At 53.5% G+C, this 21,679-nt stretch overlaps 1 protein-coding gene across 1 annotated transcript in view; it reads left to right on the forward strand.

Moving 5' to 3' along the window:
- The first annotated feature begins 1,057 nt into the window (after positions 1 to 1,057).
- RXRA (retinoid X receptor alpha) overlaps positions 1,058 to 21,679 on the forward strand; it is a 105,701-nt gene continuing 85,079 nt past the window's right edge. Inside the window, exon 1 of the mRNA XM_063316004.1 lies at positions 1,058 to 1,428. Coding sequence (XP_063172074.1) covers positions 1,401 to 1,428 — 28 coding nt within the window. The 5' untranslated portion in view covers positions 1,058 to 1,400. The remainder of the gene's footprint in view (positions 1,429 to 21,679) is intronic.

Below are 21,679 nucleotides of genomic sequence, written 5' to 3' on the forward strand. Positions count from 1 at the left end.
CCTGGCGGATGAAGCGAGCTCCCCACAACAAACCAGAAACACTGTGGCTGTGCGCGGTGCTAGGCCCGCCCCGCTTGCTGTGATTGGAGGGCCGGCGAGAGGCGGCTGCTCCCCCGCCCGGAATAATCCTGGGTGGGACTCGGGCTCCAGCCGTCCGTCCGGGGCAGCCAATGGCCGGCCAGGGTCGGGCGCCCACCCGCCTCAGCTCTCGGCCCCGGGGTGTGTATGTGTGCGCGCGCGCGCGTTTTGTTTGTGGAGGGAACGCCAAGTCAAGCCCAGCCCGGAGTGGGGGAACTGTTGGCTCGGGGGCTGCAGGCGGCCTGACGCTGCTCGCGCCTGGCGGCAGCAGCCAACAGGTCCGTCCGTGGCTTCGCTTCTCAGGCGAGGAGAGCGGCCGCACACGCGCCACCGCCAGAAGGCCGAGGCCCTTCCGCCTAGCCCGGCGCGGGCGGTTTGCCAGAGCAACTGGGGGGGAGCAGTGCCCGCTCCTTCCCGAAACTCTCACTTTCGCGTCGCGCTAAGGAGACGCTTCCCCATTTGCCTCCTGCAGCGCCAAGGGCGCCCAAATGGCTCGGGCTCTTCGGGCATCTCGGCTTTCTTCCGAGCCGGGCCCGCCGCCCGGCACCCCCTCCGCAGCTCGTCCAGGCCGGCTGCGGACAGCCAGGGCGCGGGACCCCCGCGGTTTCTACGCCGCTTCGCGCCTCGCACGAAGCCCTAGTTCTCCGGCTGGGACCCGAGGCCGCCGCCCATCCGCCCCGGAGACGTCGGAGCCGGTCCTCTCGGCGCGCGGTGAGGCGGGGGGGGCGGGCCGAGGACCGCCGCGAGCCCCCGCCCCGAGAGCGGCCCAACGCAAGCCCGTCCTGCGGGCCGGTCGGCTGTCGGGCTCCCCCTCGGCCGGGCCCCTTTGCAACTGCAGCTCCCGCGGCTAGGAGCGAGAGCGACAGACAGACAAGCGCGCGCGCGCGCGCACAGCGAGCTCGCGGGGCGCGCGCACAGGCACCGACACAAGTACTTTAGTTACGTTGTTGGGTGAGTTTGTAACAACTCCCTTCGCCTCGGCGTTGCGCACACCCCGTGGGACTGGCTTGGCTTCTCTCGGCTCTGCCTCCGGCGGCGTTTCGAAACGCGTTTTCTTCCAAGGAGGGAGAGGGAGGGAGCGAGGCCCCAGAGCCGCGGCGGCGGGGAGCGGGGAGGAGAGCCCCAACCCCCCGATACGCCAGCGCGACGCAGAGAGACGCGGAAGGTCCCTTCCAGCCGGCCGCCCCGGGATCCGCCTCCCCTTCGCCTCTGGCTTTGCGGGCGACTCTCGGAGGGCTCCGCACGGGGGGCCATTTCTCCCCCGCCCCTTTCCTGCCGCCGATCTCCTCGCCGAGCCGCTGGGCATGAGTTAAATCGCGGACATGGACACCAAACATTTCCTCCCGTTGGGTGAGTTTCTGCTCGCTTCTTTCTCTTCAAGAAAGCGGGAGGGTCGCGGGGCTTCGGACAAACGGGAGACCCCGCGCGCTGGGGGCGGCGACTGGCCGACGGCGCGGGGACGACTCCCTCTTTCGCCCCCCGAGCAGGCCCGGGCGCGCGGCGCGGGGGGTGGGGAGGGAGCGGCAGCGGCCGCCTCTGCCAGTTGCACGAGCCCGGAGCGCTTCTCTGCGCGGCTTGCGAGCTTCAGCCGGGCGCCAGGCCTCGCCGCCGTGCGGGGTCGGGTCCGAGTCCTCCAGGAGCGGCGGCGGCGGCAAGACGCTGCAAGCTCGGCCCAGGGAAGCCGGGAAAGGGGTGTGGGAGCTGTCCGGGCGCCCAGCAAGGCGAGGCCGCGGGCGGGAGGTCGAAGTGGCCCCGCGGAGGGGAAGAACCGGAGCTTCCCGGACCCCCCCGCTCGGTCTCCTGGTGCGCCGCGGAGGATCCCCCTGGGCTGCTCGGGGGCGCCGCCGGGACCTTCGGGAGAGTCGCCCGGCCGCCCTCGGCACTCCCCGCGCCAAACTTGCAGCGCTTGAGCTCTGCCCTCGCGGCTCGGCCCTCCGCCTCCCCCGCCCAGTTCCCGGAGCGGCCGCAGCTTTCCGCGTCGTGGAGCTTCGTGGAGCCCCTTTTCCCGAAGCGGGCCGGGCGTCCCCCGAGGCCCGGGGGAGTCGGCCCCCGCCTCCAAGCGTGCTCCTCGGGGCAGGGAGCGGGCCTTCCTCCAGCAGGCGGGCTGGCCTGTCCGTCAGGGTCCGCGCTGAGGACGGAGGGTGGTGGGGCTCCTACAGGGAGTCCCCAGTCGAGCCAGCGGGGGGGAGTGGGGCCGGACGCGGCGGCGACGACGAGGGGAGGGCAATGGCCCCCTCGCCTCAGACAGGCTGTGGCAGGGCGGCTCGGCGATTGGACTGGCCTGCGCCGCTCCTTCCAGTTCCCCTGCGAACTCTGCCCCCAAACCTCCTGGCAGAAAGGCCGGATCCTCATAAGGCTTGGAGGCTCATTGAGGTGTTGTTGACAACTGCGAGCCATCAGCAGGCGTGTTATTTATGTTGTGGGTGTGAAGCAGAGACTCTGGGAGTGGGGGGGGGTTGGGGCTTACCACAGCATGTAAACAACTCATTCGATGGAAATCACCTCGCTGAGGCTTTGTTGGCCCTTCTGTGATTTGAAAGCAAGAGAACGATTCAGGTGGAGACTGACAGACAGGGTCATAATGAAAACCCGCAATTCTGTACCTGATGTTCGAAGGAGAACGGTTGTGTTCCTACAACGTAGTTTGCCATGAACTAATCAGCTACGTTTCATCCTAATCACAAGCTGTGTGATTAAGGTGTGATTCATTGTGACAAGTGAAGCCAGAGAATTGGTTGAGTGAGAGAACCATAGTCAAATGAACCCTGGAAAACATATGGTGCACATGCGCTCCGTGGCTTTGGTTTGGAGAGAGGCCATTTGGGGCGCCTGCTGAGTGCCAGCAAGGTGCCTTTGTTGCATTTACATTTACGTTGCAACCGGAGACTCACAACCTCTGTGCGGCTGATGTGGGATTTGAGTCTCACCGCTCAGTGTCCCCGGCACACTGCCGGCATCTCGGGGCGACCAGAGACCATCCCGTTGGTGTGAATTTCTGATCCAGGTGATGTAAACTGGAACTTGCCAGCTCAGCTGCAGAACCTCTTTTGTGCAGATACCCAGTGCCAGGGTCCAACAGTCCAGAATTGCCACTAAATGATAATTTTTGGTGTGACAGTTGGGCACAACATAGTAATTGTATTTCGCTTTCATTAAAATATAATTCTAATTAAGTAATTCTGACTTTTCCCCACCGTGGCTGTCCTGCCCACAGTCTTGAGCGAGATTGATCCCCTGCTGTAAGGCCCTGACTATTGGCTGATCAGCCGTGATGTCATGGAATGATCATGTACTTTGCAGCCACTCAGGAAGAAGCTCCTAACTTGGCTGTCCCAAGGAATGCCCTGTAGGGAGCATCTGCCTGTCTGGCTGTGGAGCTGCTCTGCTCCTCAGCATTAGCATTGGCGGGGAATCTTCAGAGAGCATTTTGCACCCTTTGCAGTAGAAACATGATCCTCCTGGCTCAGAGATCTTTGCGATTGCACTGGAGGCAAAGGCAGCAGAGAGAAATGGGAATCAGGCTAGAGACTCCAGGGTGGGGAATGGTCTGCCTCTGTTCCCTCCAGGACAGTTGGGCACCCAGTGTCAGTGCTCTAGTTATAGAATGAATTACTAAAATGTTGCTTCAGTGTGGGAGACGTGTCCTAGCTTTGTTTGCTTGATTTTTCTTTTTAAGCAGAAATTGGTGATAGCGAAAAAACCCAACAACCTTCCCTTTTATATGTAAACAGTGATGCCAGTTAAACCTTTGTGGGGCTATTTGTCTTGCACTCAAGCCAGCTGGTGCTCCTTCCACCAAGAAGAGAGAGTCCAGCCTCCCAGCCAAGTTGGCATCTTTGCACGCAGAGTGCCAGGGGTCTGCTCCGTGCCAGGGGTCTGCTCTCTCTCTCTTTGTGTGGCCCAGGCAGAATTGACAGCTTGTTGTTCCACATGTTGTGGGAACCTGGCCATTGTCTTAGTACAGGGGATGACCTGTGTCGTCCCATTAAGGCACCATCTGGTTGGTTCAGTTGGCAACAGCGTGTGGGGGAACACAGCAGCTGTATGGAGCGGGGCTTAGACCCAGCGGCAGAGTCATTTGGGGGGAGTCCAGCATATCCCCGGCATGGAAGGCACCTTGCCAAACCCCCTTCTTCTGGAGGCTGGACTTCATTTAGATGCTTGCTGGGGAGCTGGGGTCTCTTTCCAGCTGGAGAGAAGGGAAAAGAACCTTCACACAACCGGACTTTGCCAGTGAGGCCAGGGCTGGCTTGGTGAAGAGGCCTCCTGGGCTTCCTTCCAAGCCCTAGCGGGGCTTTGTGGCCGGCGGGGCTCTTGCCCGCTTCCAAGCCCCTCTCGGGGGGCCAGAAACTTGAAGACAAATGGTGCGGGGGGGGGCACTGGAGTGAACACTTGGCCATGGGGAGGGCTGGGCGACGCCTTCCTCCATTGCGGAAGGGGTCCAGTGGCGGACCCGCACAGATGCTTTTCCACCCCACCACGTGGCCTGTGGCTTCCCATGAAGGCCAGAAAGGAGGCAGGCGTGAAGGGGAAGTGGAGGGGCCGCAGCGGCGCCTTCGGGGATTGACGCCTCCGTGGGGCTTGTCCGCCCTGATTGCTCGGGGTGCCCGGCGGCTGCCTCCCGGCCCCGAAAGCACGAAGTCTGCCACGCTCCTTGGGCAGCGCCCGGTGCACGATGTAAAGCAAGGCTCGGGACGCCTCGGAGGAGCCAGACGCCAAGCAGGGCAGGAACCCGGGAGAAAAGGCATGCCTGGGGCGGGGGCATTGGTTGGCTCCCGCCGTCCTGACTTTGCCGCTGCGAGTGACCATGGGCGAATCTTGGTCACCTTAACCTGGATTATTATTTTGGATGGCTTGGCTTCTTGTGCAAACCCGGCCTGTTTGATTAGCTTGGGAGTCAGGATATAGTGTGAATGCAGCCAGAAGAGCTGTCGGGTGAGTCAGGTGCAGAATGTCGATCTGGACCTCTGATCTCCTGCCACTTATTCCAGAGAGCAGCTTGGTGGGTGTCTGCTTGCTCTGGAGCTGCACTCCTTGTGGATGTGTGTGTGAGGGAGAGACAGAGAGCGAGAGGGAGAGGTGTGCACAGGGCTGCTCCAGAAGACTTGGCCTGACTGGGCAGGTGAGAGACATTCCTGGGCTGCAAGAGGCTCCACTGGATCCAGCCCTCCACAACGGATGGCATCTGTGCCTGAATCTGTGCTCCAGGTTCTTTCTCTGCCCAGTTCATTTTGCCAAAGTGGCTGGGCAAACATTCTTCCAGAAGCTGGGACCTTCTGAAAACAGAGCAGGTTTGCCCTGGGACACCCAGCCTGGGTTCACATAACATGCTGAAAATGCTCTTGAAATAATTCACCCATTTCTAGGTGTGCACAACACGGTGAGCCAGGCAGGTTGGATACACAGAACAACAAGCCACAGTGAATGAACCAAGATTAAAGTTTAGGCAGCTGAGTGTGTTGCAGAAATAGAGCTGCTGGATCCATGTGGTATGCGAATCCAGCCCTCAAGTAATCTGGAGGCAGTGCTGTGTGTGTGTGTGCCTCCAGTTTTACTCAGCAGCACCCCCGCCCCAAATCCCTCAGCTAGCAGATTTGGGGAAAGCCAAAGGATGAGAAAAGAGCAGCAGCTGCAAGGATTTGTGGGAGGGGTGGGGGGGCAACATCAGGTCTTTTTTACTGTCTTTCCTGTCCTGCCTCGAAGTCGAGCTTTCTTTCCTCTCTCAAATTTGGACCTCCTGTGAACCAGGATGAAGCGGCTGGCTGGTCCATGAAGGGAAGTCGTCTGGCTGTTCCCCATCCTTCATGATACCTTTCGGACAGTTTTATAGACTTGGGGGAAAGGCCAGTCTGTGTTCTGCCCTTTCTGTTCCTCGTCTTTCTCCCTGTGCTGCTTTGAAGCAGGCGGATCTCAGAACGGGGCTTTCTGGACCAGAGTGATGGTCCCCGGTGTCCTCCTTTGGGACAACCTCACTGTTGCTGCCTTGGTGGGTGAGAGGTCCTGGGGAGCCCTCCCCGCTCCCACAGATGTTCAGCACTTGGCATCCACGAGGGTGTTCTGCTTTCAAGTGGCATTTTAGGAACCGTGAAAAGCTGATCAGGAAGGGAGTGGATTTGGGGGAACAGCTCACATTAGCCGGCCCTCCCTTGTTGGGGAGCTGGACTTCACGTCCTCTGGCCCCTTCACAGCCCAGGGAGTTGGGCAGGTCGCTTCTGATACCTGCCTTTGCAAGTCTGGCCAGATGGATGTCTTAAGAGGGCCATCTGGAATTGGCTGAATTGTGGGATGATCCCTGACTTAGGAAAAGCAAATCCATGCTGAATTCTCTGTGTGGCTGGAACTGATTACAAGCATGGAGCACCCTTTCCCTCTGGGTCAGAAGTCCGGGACCCCTTTCCTTCCAACCCACCTCCCATGCTACTGTTGCTTAGCCTGGATGGTGTGAGCTTTCTGCTTTAAAATAAGGGACAGTGGGGTTTCCTTGACCTATACAACTTGAATGTTATATGAAATTACTTAGAAGTCTTATTTGTGCATTTGTTAACATTTTCTATTGTGTGTTCTTCTACTATTACAGGGAAAATTAAGGAGCTACAAGAAAACCTGCGCTTTCTCTTTTATTAGGTTTGTTGTTCTGTTCTTCCTTCCAGACCTCACTTTTTGTTTGTTTGTCCAATTTCTACCCACTGTAATCAAAGGACTTTGTGGGTTACAGTCCCATCAAGTTGCACAGTATCTTCACAGCAAGTCTACTGGGGTTCAGAGGAGGGGACTGGACCAGGCAGCTTTGTGGCCAAATGCGGATCGGGGCCCTCCTCTCCATGGTCGAATGGAGAAGAGTCTGACCGTCACAGTGTGCTGGCTCTTTCGAAATCCTCCCAAACCTTCATGATTTTGGATTTCAGATCGGATTGGTGAGGCTGTGGAGATGGAGGGAGGCTCAGCACATGTGCCTGTCTGCTGAGCTTGCGGTTTGAGCAGTTGGCACATTTCTGTGTCTACAGTTATGTAGCAGGCGTGAAGCCTTGAACGTCAGGGTTGAATCCATAAGGAGGGGGAGGAGGCGGCAACGGAGCAATTGTCTGCCACCCCCATATCAAGGGGAGGAACTCCACATTCACTCTGAAGTATAACCTGGCTGTTTGAGGGTTAAAAATGGCTTCAAAACAAAGGAGCTCTTTAGTTCTTGGGAAACAGAACCTGTTCCTGATAGTGCAGAGCTCTGGTTTTCTGTATTTTCGACAGAATTCTTGTGAACAGCCCACCTGCTTGTGCAGAGGGGCGGGAAAGCAGCATGGTCTGATCTGCGTGGGGCACCAAGTAGGCAAAAGACCTGGATCATGTCTATGGACCAGACTGCACAATATGGACATAATATCGATGGCAACTGCTGGAAAAGCAGCTTGCCATTGATGCTGTGTCCAAGATTGAAAGGTCCCCCAGATTCCTCAGTGGTCTTGCCAGCTCTTTCATCTTCCAGACAGTTGGAAAAAGGGCTGAAGCGATCAGCTCTCCTAGACCTGATCCCAACCAACAGAAGAGAGCGGGATGAAGAGGTAAAAGCAGTGGGACTTTGGAAGGACACACAAAGAAACTTTGGAGCATGCATGCTAAATTTCAGGAGAGCTAGTTTAAGAAAAGTGCTGGGAGGATCCCACGGACAGAACAAAAGGAGTGTGTCAGGGTTGATCACTTCTAAAAAATAAGGTACTGAAATGCCAATTGCACACCATCCCAGGGAGAAAAAGAAGATGTGGGGCAGCTTAGGAAAGAGTTGGGTATGTATAGGGTGCTTTCAGCTGAGCTAAAAGGGTTGTGTGTGGGAAGTGCAGGATGTGTGTCATCCAGGAGGTATCCCAGGAGGTAGCTAATATCTGCAAAAAGAAAGTAAGAAAGCCTACAGTGCAAAAAGAACTAGGCTCACAAGGGAAACCCACTGGCCTTTTTTCTACTGAAGAAGGAAGCAAAGGAAGGGCTGGGCCCACTGCTGGGAGATGTTAGGACAGTGACAGGCAATAGGGAGAGGGCAGACTTCTCAATTCCTACTTTGCTTAAGTCTTCTCCCCAAAGCAGAACTGTGTTCAAATGGACCTAAGCAGAACAATTGACAAAAGGAGGGAGGGTCGACCAAGATAATTAAGAAGGATTATGGCTACTTAAGCAAGTTTAAGTCCAGCAACCCACCAGTTGCATCCCAGAGTCTTGAAGAAACTTGTGCATGTCATCTTTAAATACCTTTCTGTGGTCTTTAGAGGACAATAGGAGGAGGAGGGCAGATGATGTGCCTATGTTCAAAAGGAAGACAACTAGAGAGTCCCCCTTTTGGGGGGAGTTGGGTAGTGATACAAATTTGAAAAATAAATAAACAAACTACAAATAGTCAGCTTGATGCTGGTACCAGGCAAAAACGTAGAACAAATTTTAAGGCTCACGAGTATTTAGATAAGAATGTACTGCTTGGCAGGAGCAGAAAGAAGAAATCATGCAAAACTAACCTGATCTTCGATACAGTGACCAGTTTCGTTCATCATGGGAATGCAGTTGACATAGTGTAACTTGATTTCAGCAACGCATTTGAAAAGTCTCCCATGAGATTTTGGTATAGAAGATGGACAGATAAGGGATGGATTATGCTATCATTAGATGTATAGAAAGCTGTTTGAACAATTCAGAGTGTTTGTCAATTAGGAAAGAAGCAACCTTTGGCATACCACAAAACATTCTAGGTCTTGTGTCCTTTAACATATTTAATAAATGACTTGGATAAGGGGTGAGAACATGATCAGATTTGTACATTACACAGCAATGGGGGGACACAAACACCTTAGATTCAGGAGGGTCTTGACAAGCTGGAACAATGGGCAGAAACCAGCAGGGTGAATTTCAACATGGGCAAATGCAAAGTCCTACATTTGGATAAGGAAAGTCAAAGGATGTTTAGGGTGGGAAGGAACCATACTGGGAAGAACTACAAGCAGAAAGGATCAGGAACCAGCAGGGTGATGCTGCTGTAACCAGAAGCAACCTTTGACAGCCTCAGCAAGAGTAGAGCTCCAGATTCAGGGAAGTCGTCGTCGTCCTCTGTTCTTTCCACAGTTAGAATCTTACATTGGGTTCAACGTTTTAAGGACCTGATGTACCAGAGCAACCAGAACGATGAAGGGCTGGAAAGAAAAACTTAGGAGGAACAATTGGAGGTGCTGAGCCTGGAGAAGAGAAGGTTCTGGGGAGATGCTGCAGTTGTCTGGAAGTACATGAAGGGCTGTTATGTAGAAATGGGATAGACTGCGTTGCTGAAACCGAGAATGCTATCATTGTTGGGGGTGCTGTGGTAGCGGAACCCAGCACTGGACATGGGTTGGGCTAGATGATCTGCAGGGTCCCTCCCACCCTTCTGTCCTGTGTTAGGAACCCCCTTTGTCTCCAGTGATGTCATGCAAATTCCTTTTCTCTATTTCTTGCTGGGCTTCTGCTGCTTCTGTTCACCTTGTTTCTTCCCACTGTGTCCCTAGTGGTTTGTTTGGGACACTTTTAAAAGACACCTCAGCTTTGTTCAGAGAGGGAGAAATTCATTGGAAGACAGAGGCCATTCAGGCTTGGCTTGCGCTCTGGGCAGGCATGCTGCCTCTTGGACGGGGACTTGTCCCAGGAGCTAGAGAGCAGTGGTTCCCTTGTGGGACGAGTGTGAAATGGTGCAGGAACGATGGAATTGGATAAGCTTGGGAGGAAAAATGGCTACTGTCTCCCTCTGTTGTGCTCCAGAAAAGAAAAATGGAGCTGTAACAATATTTTTCTTCCTCTACTCCCTGCCCCCTCCGCTTAAAAATGGAATTGCTGTTGATAAAATGTGGCATGGGGAGGAGACGGGAGGATCCTGAGGACTTTTCTTTCTCCTTGTCTGCTCTGATTTTGCTCTAATTCCTGGAATCTTGTTTGATGCTGAGAGAGGCATGGCCAGCCTTTGCAAGTTTGTTCCCCCTCTGCTGCGTTGGGCTTGGTACTCACAAGGAGGGTGGTGCCGGGCTCGTCTGGCAGAAAAAGCAGGCTGCAGTGGGTGTCTGTGGTTGCTCCCTCTCCCGAGACGCCCCCCCCACAACTTCCCTCCACGTGTCCTGTGTAGAGAGATGCCCACCTTTTTCCTTGGGATGTGTGCCCGATGCTTGGGAGAGGGGCACTGAGACTGGTGGTGGGCAGGGGGACCTTGTTTTGAAACATTCAGATATTAATCTTTATGTTGTGCCACCTGGTGTGCTGAGTGACGTGTAATGGAATGTGCAGATGGGTTCAGCGCTGGCTTCTTCCTTTCCTCCTTTCTGACATAGACCTTGGTTGTGCTCTGCCAAACAGTGCCACCCTCATTGGCTTTTATTATTTTACGTACAGTAACAGTGGATAATGCTTGTCTATGCAGCCCTCCCACAAAGGCTGCTCATTCTTCATTTGAAGTTGTAGCTCAGAATCTTGCAATAAAACTTGAATGGGTGCTGTGAGGCAAAGCGAGGTGGTCGTGTTTATTTGTTATTATTTATTACTCTAATTTTGTTACTGCCCATCTCGAATTTTCAGACTTTTCTCTGTGGCCAGGAGAACTAGCGTCTCAGGTTTGCAGAGGAACAATGAAGATGCCTTAGGGCCGTGAGCATGGAATGCTCCTTGGGGCCTCTGTTGCCCATCCTTTCCCTAGAACCAACTCTGAACCTTTTCGATTTTCCAAAGTACTACAGCTTGAAGCAGCTTGGCTGGCAGTCCTTGGCAGAAGGCCGCCCTCTCCTTTTGGGGGCAGATGAAGTCCTCTGGGGAAGGGGGTGAGGGCGGTTAGACAGGTTATTAAACAGAGGTCTCTGCCTGGAGGACATGCGGAGTGGCCTTTGGATGAAGGGGCCGATAGAGCTCCGTGACCCTCTTTCCCTTTCCTCCATCTGGGCCAGGAGATCCACCAGCTGTTTCCTTTCCCCAGCCCACCATTTTATTAGCGAGCTTGGAGAACATGTTTTGAGTTACGTTTTGAGTGAGAGTCTTTACCTGCCTTTGCAAGAAGGAGTTGGCGTTGCTTTCCATGTTGCAGTTCCATTGAAGGGAGGTAGGGAGGGTGGCTGCAACCGGTCATCCGCTGGGCTCTTGGAGGCTTGCACACCTTGGAAAGTTGGCGGGGAGGGGCAGGGCCGCAACCAGAGTCTGTGTCACCCAGGGCAAACATGGATTCCCCACCCATTTTGGCACCCTCCCAGCTCTCATTTTGGTGCCCCCCCTCAGTGTGGTACCTGGGGCACATGCCCTGCTTGCCCTCCCCCGATGCTGCCCTGGGGAGGGGTCCAAGAAAGAAGAGGGTGAAGGTGGGGAGGGGGTCAGAGCTCCAATACCCCCATCGTTCCTGGTTTTCTCATCTAGGAAAAATGCAGATTTGGAGGGATGGGATGTTATGGAGATAAGCAAACATGGCTGAGCAGCCACCCTGAAGGATCTCTAGCACAAAGCCACTGAGGCCTACCGCCAACGTGAGCACCCCGGTCCTTTTTGTAGCACACGGCCAAGCTGCAGAGGGAAGAGCTCTGCAGACGAGGGCCAGAGTACAATGGTGGAATGGAAGTGCCGTGACCACATCTGTGGTGGCTGTCACTTCTGGGCGCAGTGGTTTCTGGAGAAGGGTGTCCCCAGGGAGCCGTTGCTCTGACGCAGTATAGCTGTCTGAGGTCCCAAGCAAAGATCATCTGGCTGCAGCCATTGCCTGACTCCTGTCAAGCTTATCCATGAGGGCCAGAAGCATGTCTTCTCTTTTAAGCAACAATAACTGCATGAAGTTCTCCAAAAGTGGAATTTCCTGCTCTGCAGCTTTTCCAGTCCTTTGGACGACCTGCATGGCCAACCTCCTGGGAAAAGACGTCAGCTCCCTAAAATGACAGGGTTCCTGACCAATGAAGCTGGGCAGGAACGTGGCGTGGGCAGGAAGAGGAGGAGAGCCATTCCTGTGCTTTGGACTGATCTTGCTCTGCTGAGAACCAAGGAAACGCCTCTTCTGCCTGGGCTTACCCCAAGCCGTGTTCAGCTTAGGTTCAGTTTAGAGTGTGAGCAGCCCGCTTGGTTTTTCCTTGCTTTGAACTCTGTGCACTTACCCAGACCATCTGCAGGCTTATCTGCTCATTAGTCCTTATCACCCTCCCTCCCTCCTCTTTGGTGGGCAGAATGGCCTCCAGGCCCTGCAGAGACCTCATTAGAGCAGAGCTAATGAAGTGTTCTAAAGGGGGTGGGGGTGGGGTCGGGGGAGGGAGGGGGAAAACGAAAGCCCCCTTTGGAAGAAGCTCCCCCGGCTGGCCGGTCTAGCAGTAGCCAAGCTTCCCATCAGGAGTCTGAAGCAGAAGCTGCCCAGAAAGGCACACAGCCCCCAAGCCCTGCTCCGGGAGAGACGTGACCCTTCTCTGCCATTGCTGAGGAAATCTCCTGGTGCAGGAATGGGATGGATTTGCGCTTACAAACAGGCAAAGTACGTTGGGTAATTGGCCTAAATGAGGAAGGTGGATGTGTCTTCTGCAGGCTTGGAGCAGTGTGGACATCCTGAGTCACAGTTCCAAAGACCCCAAGCTCTCCCAGAGCCCAGAAGAGGCTGTGCTGGAGCGTCTGCTGCTGGATTGGGGCCTCTGGGATTCTCCAACTGTGGGAACCTAGACTAGTCTTAGCACAGGTGAATAAACCCTAACACATGAATCACTTGTTCAGGCATCATTTATCTGAGTGCAAGAATCAAGTGTTCGTTGACTTGAGTTACGGCAAGCCAACCTATACCTGCCAAGGCTCTACTCACTCTGCCTCGCTGCCCCCTTGTCCCCGAAGGAGTGGGCCCTCCTCAGTGTAAACATGCAATATCTCTAGTGGAGGAGGAGCTCTAAGAATAAATGGAGTGCCCCATTGTAGGACTGTTCCCACCCCTCCAAAAAATTTTGGGAGGCAACATGGGCAAAGCTGTCCTAGAAAGGGAGAGGGCTATACCGGGAGGAACAGACTTCCCAAGTAAATTTGTGTTCTTGTGGGTTCTACCTGGGTTGGAACTTGGTGGATGGATTTGCCTCCAGATATGCGACAACCATGCAATAGCCTGTTTTTCTATATGTGGCAACCCCAAATGGCCAGATGCTGGTTGATGAGCTGTGTGGGGAATCCTTTGATAGGCCATGAATTAAAGAGATAAGTAGAGTTTGGTCTAGCACAGGATAGAAACCAGCCTGTGAGTTCTAGTCCCGCCTTGGGCATGAAAGCCGGCTGGGCGACTTTGGGCCAGCCCCTCTCTCTCAGCCCAACCTACCTCACAGGGTTGTTGTGGGTGAAATAGGAGGAGGAAGGAGTATTAGGTATGTTCGCCGCCTTGAGTTATTTATAAAAATAATAAAGGCAGGATAAAAAATAAATAAAGCATTTCCTCCTCCTCTGTGAAGGACACAAGGACACGGGGGAAAGGCAGGGCCATCAACTGCCTTTTTACCACATCCCTGCATGGGTCAGTGAAGGCTTCAGTGTGTGGCATGAACTCACCAACCAGCAGGGTTAGGGTTTGCCTGGAGGCCCTGCTTAGTGCATTTACTTTTCCTCGGTCAGCCAGGCTGTGCGGACCCCAGACCTGAGGGGGCCTGTGGTCTCTGCCCAGCTCAGGGGCGATGAGCAGGACTGGGAAAGCAGGCGGGGCTCCTGGGCCCCAAATGGCGGCTCTTGACCTCTTTGCCTGCTGTCGGGCCCGGAGGCAAGGAGCTGGGGCTGAGTGCAGTGGGTGGGAAGGCAGCCGTGGAGAAGCCCTTTGGCCAGGAAGCCAGGAGTTTGCTGCAGTTTGAATGGTCCTCAGGCAGGGCTCTGGGTCTCCCACTTTGAGGGGGGGAGGTTGGACTCAGGGGCCTCTGAGCTGGCCCCAAACCAGGAGGGCACCACCCCTTTCCTGGGCCTGCCCAGGCCTCGTGGGCCGCCCCAGTGTTCTTGGGCCCCACAGAGCTTTGCTGAGAGTTGGGGGTGATGGCTGCAGCAGGAGAGGCCCTGTGCAAAGGGCCACAGCTGCGGCTTTCCTGGGGTGGTTGGATGCTTCTTGCGTGCAAAATGAAGAGGTGCCCCTGTCCCCCTGCTGCAGATCCGGGAATTAACGTGGGGCTCTTGAAGGAGAAATGCTGTGATGTGATAGCTGTAATTAGAGGGTGGAGCCGGGATCCCTTCAGGAGTGCCTCACCCAGACAGAAAACGGGAACCCCAAGGACAGATGGACAGACAGATGGAGGCCGGAACTGCTTGCCCTGTGGAGGCTGCTGGCGCCCGAGGCGGAGTCGGTGGCCAATTCCGCTGGGCTTTAGCGGCCTCAGGCTGTGCAGCTGGGGCTTTTGAGAAGCGCATTTAGGCAGATTGGGAAAGTGAGGCTGTGGGCTGCTGGCCAACCAAGGGACACACGTCCCCTCCCCTCTGCACCTGAGCGGTGCAGAAAACGAGCACTAGCAGAATTCTCCTGCAGAATGGCTGGGCGTGGCTGCCACTCTGGGTTTGCCTGGGTATCAGTGCTTGTTGGGGGCGTCTCCCTGCTCAGTGCCATGTGGAGGAGCCTGGAAAGGGATGGGCATGGTTCCTTTTTCATGGTGAAGGTGAAGGTGAGGAAGTGAGGTAGGGAAGGTCCTGGTGGGGATAAAAAATATTTTAAATCAGTTGTAAGTAAGTAACCTGAACACTTCTAATTTTGCTAAATGCCCTCCGTGTTGTTTTTTGCTGAAATGAGCCCGTTAGACATGGATGGCATTTCTGAGAAGGCCTAGAATAGTCAGAAACATTGCATGGTCATTTAACTTATTTCTGGGCTGGGAAGCTGAGCAGGTTTTGGCCTGGTTGATACTTGGAGTGGGGGGGGGCCCTCCCAGGGAATCACATAACTGGAGGAAGGGAAGGCAAGCCATTTCCATAATGCTGCTGAGAAAGCAGCTTGGAAGTCCAGCTCGACTTGAGGGTCTCCTTACTGTTTTCACCTCAGCCAGGGGCTGATCAGTCTTGCAGGTTCTGCCCATGAAATTCTGCCTTTCTTCGTCAGCTCTGTTGGACAGCTGGGTTCTGTTTTTGTGCTTGGAAAGTGACCAACATGACTGCCCTGTTGATGGAATCAGAATGGGAGAGTTGGAAGGGACCTTGGAGGTCATCCAGTCCAACCCTTCTCCTAATGCAAGGATCCCCCCCACAGCATCCCTGATGGATGGCCATCCAGCCTCTGTTTAAACATTGCCAGTGAGGATTACTGAGGCAGCTGTTCCAGTATTAAACATTTCTTTTCTTTTTTGTGCCCTCAAGTGAGTCTTGACTCCTGGTAACTGCCTGGACTAGTCCCTGCAGCTTTCTTGGCAAGATTTTTGGAAGGGGTTTGCTTTTGCCTCCTCCTTCCCAGGGCTGAGGAGAGTGACCAGCCCAGGGTCCCCCAGCTGGCTTCATGCCCACTGCAGGACTAGAGCTCATGGTCTCCCGGTTTCTAGCCCGGTGCCTTAACCACTACACCAGACTGGCTCTCTTAAACATTTCTTACCATTAGGAAGATGTTCTTGGTCTCCATCTGTATCTGGTTGCTTGTAACGTAAACCTGTTGTTTCTTGTCCTGTCTTCTGGAAGAACTGTGAATAATTCTGCCCCATCTTCAGCATGGTAGCCCTTCAAACCCTGGAAGACGGCAGCTTCATCTCTCCAGTCTTGTCTTCTCCAGGCTAAACACACCCAGCTGTTCCTCAGAAGTTCTTCCTTCTCTCTCCTCTAGGATGCCCTGATGAACTGGATGTGGCATTCTAGGAGTGATCTGACCAGTGTGGAATAGAGAGAAACAAGAACTTCTTGGCATAGTAGTTCTGTTGATGCAGTCTAGATGCCTTTTTCTGCAGCTGCATCATGCTGCTGCCTGACACCACCAGAACACTCGCCAAGATGGGTGGGATTCTTTTTACATGTACAAAATCCCAGTAGGATTTTCCCCATACTTATGTCTTTAATTTCTTTCTACCCAAATGAAGGGCATTTAATTTGTCTCCACTAAAATTCCTCTTACTAGTTTCTGTCCATTGTTCCAGCTTGTCAAGATCCTGAATCATAATAACACTTGGATTTGTTGCTATTGCCCTTTGGGAACATTCAAATGGCTTTTTAGGTTTCCACTTCTCATGGCCTTGAGTGTACGCACGAGATAGTGTGAAGAGTAGCTTGTGCAGTGTCTGTAAGAACATCAGCTATGGGTTCTGCTGCATAGGAGGCCCGGCTGGTTGCTGAGTGCCAAACGAAGAGGAACCCTGAAAGCTCCTTGTACCAAGTCAGATCGACGTGAACAGAGTCATCCATGCAGAGCAATCCAGACGGAGGCTTCCCAGGCCCTCTCCAGGGATGTGGCCAGAGAGCTTTCATTCCCCACTGCAGCAGGATCAACTCTGGCAAGATCCCAGTATGGTTTCTGGGGACGGCAACATTGTGAATGGGGTCCTGGGTAGGCAAAGCTAAGAGTTGGTGGGCTTCAGGGCTAGAGCCCCTTCCCATTCTCTAACCTGCAGCTTTGCCCCTGCTCCTCTGCCCACTTCTCACCAGCCTTCAGAGCCCCAGTTCGCAGCCACCGGCTTCTTGTTCAGACGCAGCTGAACGGCAGCTTCGTAGCCGTTCGTGCTGGTGGCTGTTTTTCCACCCGTGAGATTTGGCTGGGGGCAAATGACAAACCATGTGATGATGTCGTCCTGCAAAGATCTGACACAAGTACACAACTGCAGCATTGCAGGACGACATCATCACATGGGTCTCTGCTGCTGGAGGGGGCAAGGTGTTCCTTTCTTGCCTTGGCTCTCGGCTGGAAACTGCGTTTTGGCTTCCTTGAGATGCAACTTCTTAAGCTCAGAACCTGCATTTTGAGGGTGTGCTTCAGATTTGGTTTAGAAAGGCAAGCTTTCCATAATGGGGCGTAGGAAAGGGCTACATAGGTTAATCCTGACTAGGCTGCTGGAAGCTGTTCCGTGCCCTTTGGATGGCTGTTTCACTCCTCCCCGTGTTTGTTCCCGTGTTCCTAGACAGCCCTGAGCCGCTGTGTTCTTCTCTCTGGTGCTGACGGGTGTCCTTGCTGTGCCGAATGTTGCCTTGCTGCTTGTGCCCCACCCCAGGACATTCCAGCTCCATTGCAGAGGAGGTGTTCGAGGACCCGCTCAGCACACGGATCAGCGGCTTATCTGTGAAGGGAGACTGCAGCTGATGCAGGCCAGAGTCATAGGTGGGGCAAAAACAGATACATCCTTCACAGCAGCTCATGGGTTTCTTTGAGTAAAGCAAGGAAGGTGGTGGTGGGCAGGGCAGATCTGAAGATGAGGGAGGGGGCAAGGGGGATTGCCTGAGAAGGCTGGGGGAAGAGGGAGGAGGACGGGCCATCTCTGGGATAATCCCCCAGTGTTTTGAGAGGCCTTATTTAGACTCTGCCTGACAAGCATTGGACTTGTTTTTCAGAGAGACCTGGATTAAGGCTTGCGTTTCAACCTCCAGCAGATAATTCTAAATGCGCTATCCCAGTTTTATTGCAGCTGGTACAGTCTCAAAGGTGTGTTTCCTGTCCCTTGTGAAACCTGGATAGAGGTACTCATCCAATTCAGATGGAGCTTTTTACTGCAAAAGCACTTTAATTCTTGCACCTCCCTGCCAAGCAGGCCATTTAAACCAGAGATCCCAGTTCTCAGTGACATTTCCAGTTAATTAAAGTGAATCTGGGGAGGAGTTGGACACTCTGCCTGGCAAAACCCCTCTTCTTCCACAAAGTCCCCCCACCCCCAAGGGCCACAGCAGTGATGTTTGGGCAGAGGGAAGGCAGACTTGGCTCCCGTGCTCTTTGCTTCCACAAAGGCTCATGTTTTGCCAGTGTTTTAAGTGGCAACTCTGTTCTTCTGTCCTGATTTTCTGCAAGGCAGAACAAACTCTCTAGATTGCCTTTTGTTCTTGTCCTCCCCACCCTTGTGCAGAAGATGTGCAACCGAGTGGCTTCCTGTCTCGTGCTTTGAGGCAGTCAGATCACTTGGGGCGGATTCTGTCCTCCCATCCTTCCTTTCTGGGTGTGGTGGGGAGACTGCCTTTCCACATGCAGGGGAGGCCCTGAGATGGCATCAGAAGGGACCCACTGGATCTCTCGTGGAGCTAGATTGGGGGTTCTGTGCAGCCCTGCAGGTTCTGGGGTTGCTCTGCAGTCCCTCCTGCTGGCATCTAGCCAGCTTCTTGGACTTTGGGAACTAGCTTCCAGGTCGAGTTTGCATTCAAACAACCTCTCTTTGCCTTTCTGTTACCAAACAGGGCCTTCATATTTCATGTTGTAACACAAGGGCATTTGGAATCCATGTCCCTGAGCTAGTTTTGATGGAGGGCTGTGTAGATAAGGGCAGATAAATCTAGTCCTACCCTAGGCACACAGGCAGCTGGGTGACCTTGGGACAGTCACTTCTCTCAGCTCTGGGAAGAAAGAACTAGCAAACCACTTCTGAAAACTCTTGCCAAGAAAACTGCAGGGACTAGTCCAGGCAGTTGCCAGGAGTCAGAAATTGACTTAAAGGCACATTAAAAAAAACAAACCCTACACAAACTACTTGGGAAATCTGAGTACCATGGTCATACATCCTGTTTTGCATTTGGTGCTGCAAGTGTGTATATATTGTGTGTAAGTGTGCAGATGACACTTTTCCAGCTTGAGCTTGGATCTTGTGAGTATCGAGAAAAGTTGTTTCTTTGGATTTTGAGCACCATGCTTTGTGGGTGGGGTTGCTCACGCGATTTGAACCTTGTCAGGAGGATTGGCAGAAAGAGGGAGTTGCCGTAGCGTTGCCACAAGGCAGTGGTGGATGGTGGGTCCTCACACCAGGTGGAGGCACCTTTTGGATTCCACTCCCATGCTCACAAAGTCACACCAACCAGATCAGCTTACTTAACTTTTCAGAGGACTAATTAGTTCCTTGGCAAAGCACTTGGAGAGCAAGCACTAATTAATTGGCATTATTTATGAATGCTCCCTTGGTGCTGTGATCTTCAGGCCTCTGTTTCAGGAAAGGTATTTGTGCCACGAAAAGCAGCTTCCTCCAAGGCTTTGTGTGGCCTGGACCAACCTTCTGGGACAGGTTAAGTGTGGAGGCAGCAGCGTAACTCAAGACCACCGAGAGGCATCATGCTCATCCAGGGATTGGAAGGTGATCTCTCCGCATCCTCGCTGTGGTCCATTAAGTTGCAGAATTGTGTTGGGGGGGGGAGGTCCTGTGACAGGGCGGTTAACCTTTGGTCTCTGCAGTTTAAAGGGGTGGAGGGGAGCCTGGCAGCAGCCTCCTCCTGGCTCTCTCACTCGGGGGGTCATCCAGAGTCAACAACTGTACAGCCACGGAAAACCTGCAGGCCAGGAATCTCCTAGGAATGTGACGTGTCTCCTACCATGTGAGGCAGGCTAAGTGAGAGGATGGAGAGGGAGGGTCTGGCAGAGGAGGAGATTTGAGGTCTGTGGATTTGTGGCATTGCTAGGCAGAGGACGTCTTAATGGAAAGGATACCATTTGTGCAACCAAGAGGAGAGTTTAATAGGTCAGCTGTGCCTCTTCGGGGTTCTCGTTACATCCTCCGTCCTTGCACATTTCTTTTGTGCATCAGTAGCTTCTGCGAGGGTAAGGTCTGCCACATTGCTGGAGTGATAAGAAGCAGCAAGAGCAACTTCTGTGCCCTAACATTGGCCCACGTCTCTTGCCCCCTTGCCCTGGCAGCATTGTCTGAGGGGGCTCCTCATTGCGGCTGACCTCCGATGCAGGTGGAGACGGCCAGTGGAAACGAAGTCAGGCGCTTGCAGTTTGCTCTGAAAGTGATCTGTCATGTTGAGAGGGACTGATACGCTGAGGTAGGCCGAGGATTGAGTTCCCTGGAGATGCCTGTTGACCCGTTGATGACCTGATAACGGCAAATCGCCTGGAATTCCGTGTCTGTGTTGTCAAAGGTCCCCAAGATAATCCTCTTTTGATCAAGCCTCAGTTTAAGTTGCCAGTCAGTTTTGAGCAAAATCTCAAGATGAGTTTTAAGGTTCTTGCTCAAGAAAATCATTTGAAGAAATTCCAGGAGGCTCCTCTGAGAAATGTCATTAATCCTGTTGGAAAGTCGATAAATGTGAATGCTCCCTGAATAAAGCTTGGCTCCTGGTGATGCTCGAACATAGCGTTGGTTTTGGTAGCTGTATAGCTGGCCATTGCCTTCTTTGGAGTTTAGCTGATGCCCCTCCCCAGGTCTTTGAGGATGGAAGCTGATCAGGTAACTCTGGAGTTCCTCAAACTTTGGACAGCAAGATAAGGATGTATGATGCTTTTCCTTAAGAAATGTGGTTATTTTTATAATGTGGTTGATTATAATTTGGTGGCATTAAAAAGTTTGATAAACAAGTTGCTTAAGCTGAAATGCTGGGATAAATTTGGAAGTCTGGAAAGAAAAACCTTCATCAAGAGATTTCTACCCACTGTTTTCCTAGGAACAGCTATCTCAATTTTCGGTGGTTGAGGCTGTGAAAGATTATGGGGAGGGTCTCTGTTTCTAATCTGTTCACATATATACATTGAATTAGGCTGCAGTCTATACACACCTATGGGCTGTACTATTGCCAGGGCTGAAATTGGGGTGGGGGGGGCAACTGGGGCATGTGCCCCGGGCACCGCACTGGTGGGGTGCCAAAATGAGTGCTGGGGGGGCGCCAAAAAGGGTGCAGAATCCATGTTTGCCCCGGGTGACACAGACCCTAGTTGCGGCCCTGACCGCCGCACCCAGTTGGATTTATTTTTGAGCAAACGTGACCTTCAGAGCTGTTGGGTTGGTGGTCGGGTGGCCAGATGCTTGCCCGACCATTAAACTCCTGGAGTTCTTCCAAGGGCGTTGGGAGGATTTCCTTGGTCCTTCCATATACTTTTTCACTGTCCTCCCCTTTGCCCTCTTCTCTGAGAGGCTTGTGCTGTTGGCCTGCTGAAACAAAAGGAAACGAAAAGCCGAAATTTTCATGTACTGATCGGTTCAGTTTACGTGGGGGCCTGCTTGCCAGGTGACTCCGTATCTTAGAGAAGAGTCACCCTTTCCAGATTCACTCTTTCCATCCCACTGTCCATGGGGAAAGTCTGAAATGAGCAGACCAGTTGGACTTGGCTGACTGCCCAGTTTGGGTTCCCAGGTGTGCTCAGCCACCTTCCAGGGTGGCTGGTGGGCCCCCAGGATTAGGCTTTGCAACCGCCCAGAGCTCCTCTGGTTCTGCATCAGGGATCTTCTCCCTTCCCCTCTAAGAAGGCCAGGAGGCTTCCTGCAGGCCAGGTTTTCAGCAGCCTTTCCCCTCTTCCCCCCCAGCCTCAGGGTAGCAACTTATTCCATTCAACAGTGAAAAAGCGGCTTCAGGTTCAAGTCGCTTTTGCACAAACATCTGTCGCTAAAACTGTGTTTCCCAACATTTGTGTTTCCTTAAGGAACTCGGCAGCCGTAGGAGAACGTGGTTACATCTTTCAGGTGTCTCCCCTGTTTAGGTTGCCATATCTGGTTGTGGAAATCTGAGTGGCCCCTGGGGGGCAGCAGAGAGCACCTTGCACCTTGCTTTTTGCCGCCATCTAATGGGCATCTGG

This window comes from Candoia aspera, chromosome 16 (genome assembly GCF_035149785.1).
Source record: "Candoia aspera isolate rCanAsp1 chromosome 16, rCanAsp1.hap2, whole genome shotgun sequence".
Taxonomy (NCBI): domain Eukaryota; kingdom Metazoa; phylum Chordata; class Lepidosauria; order Squamata; family Boidae; genus Candoia; species Candoia aspera.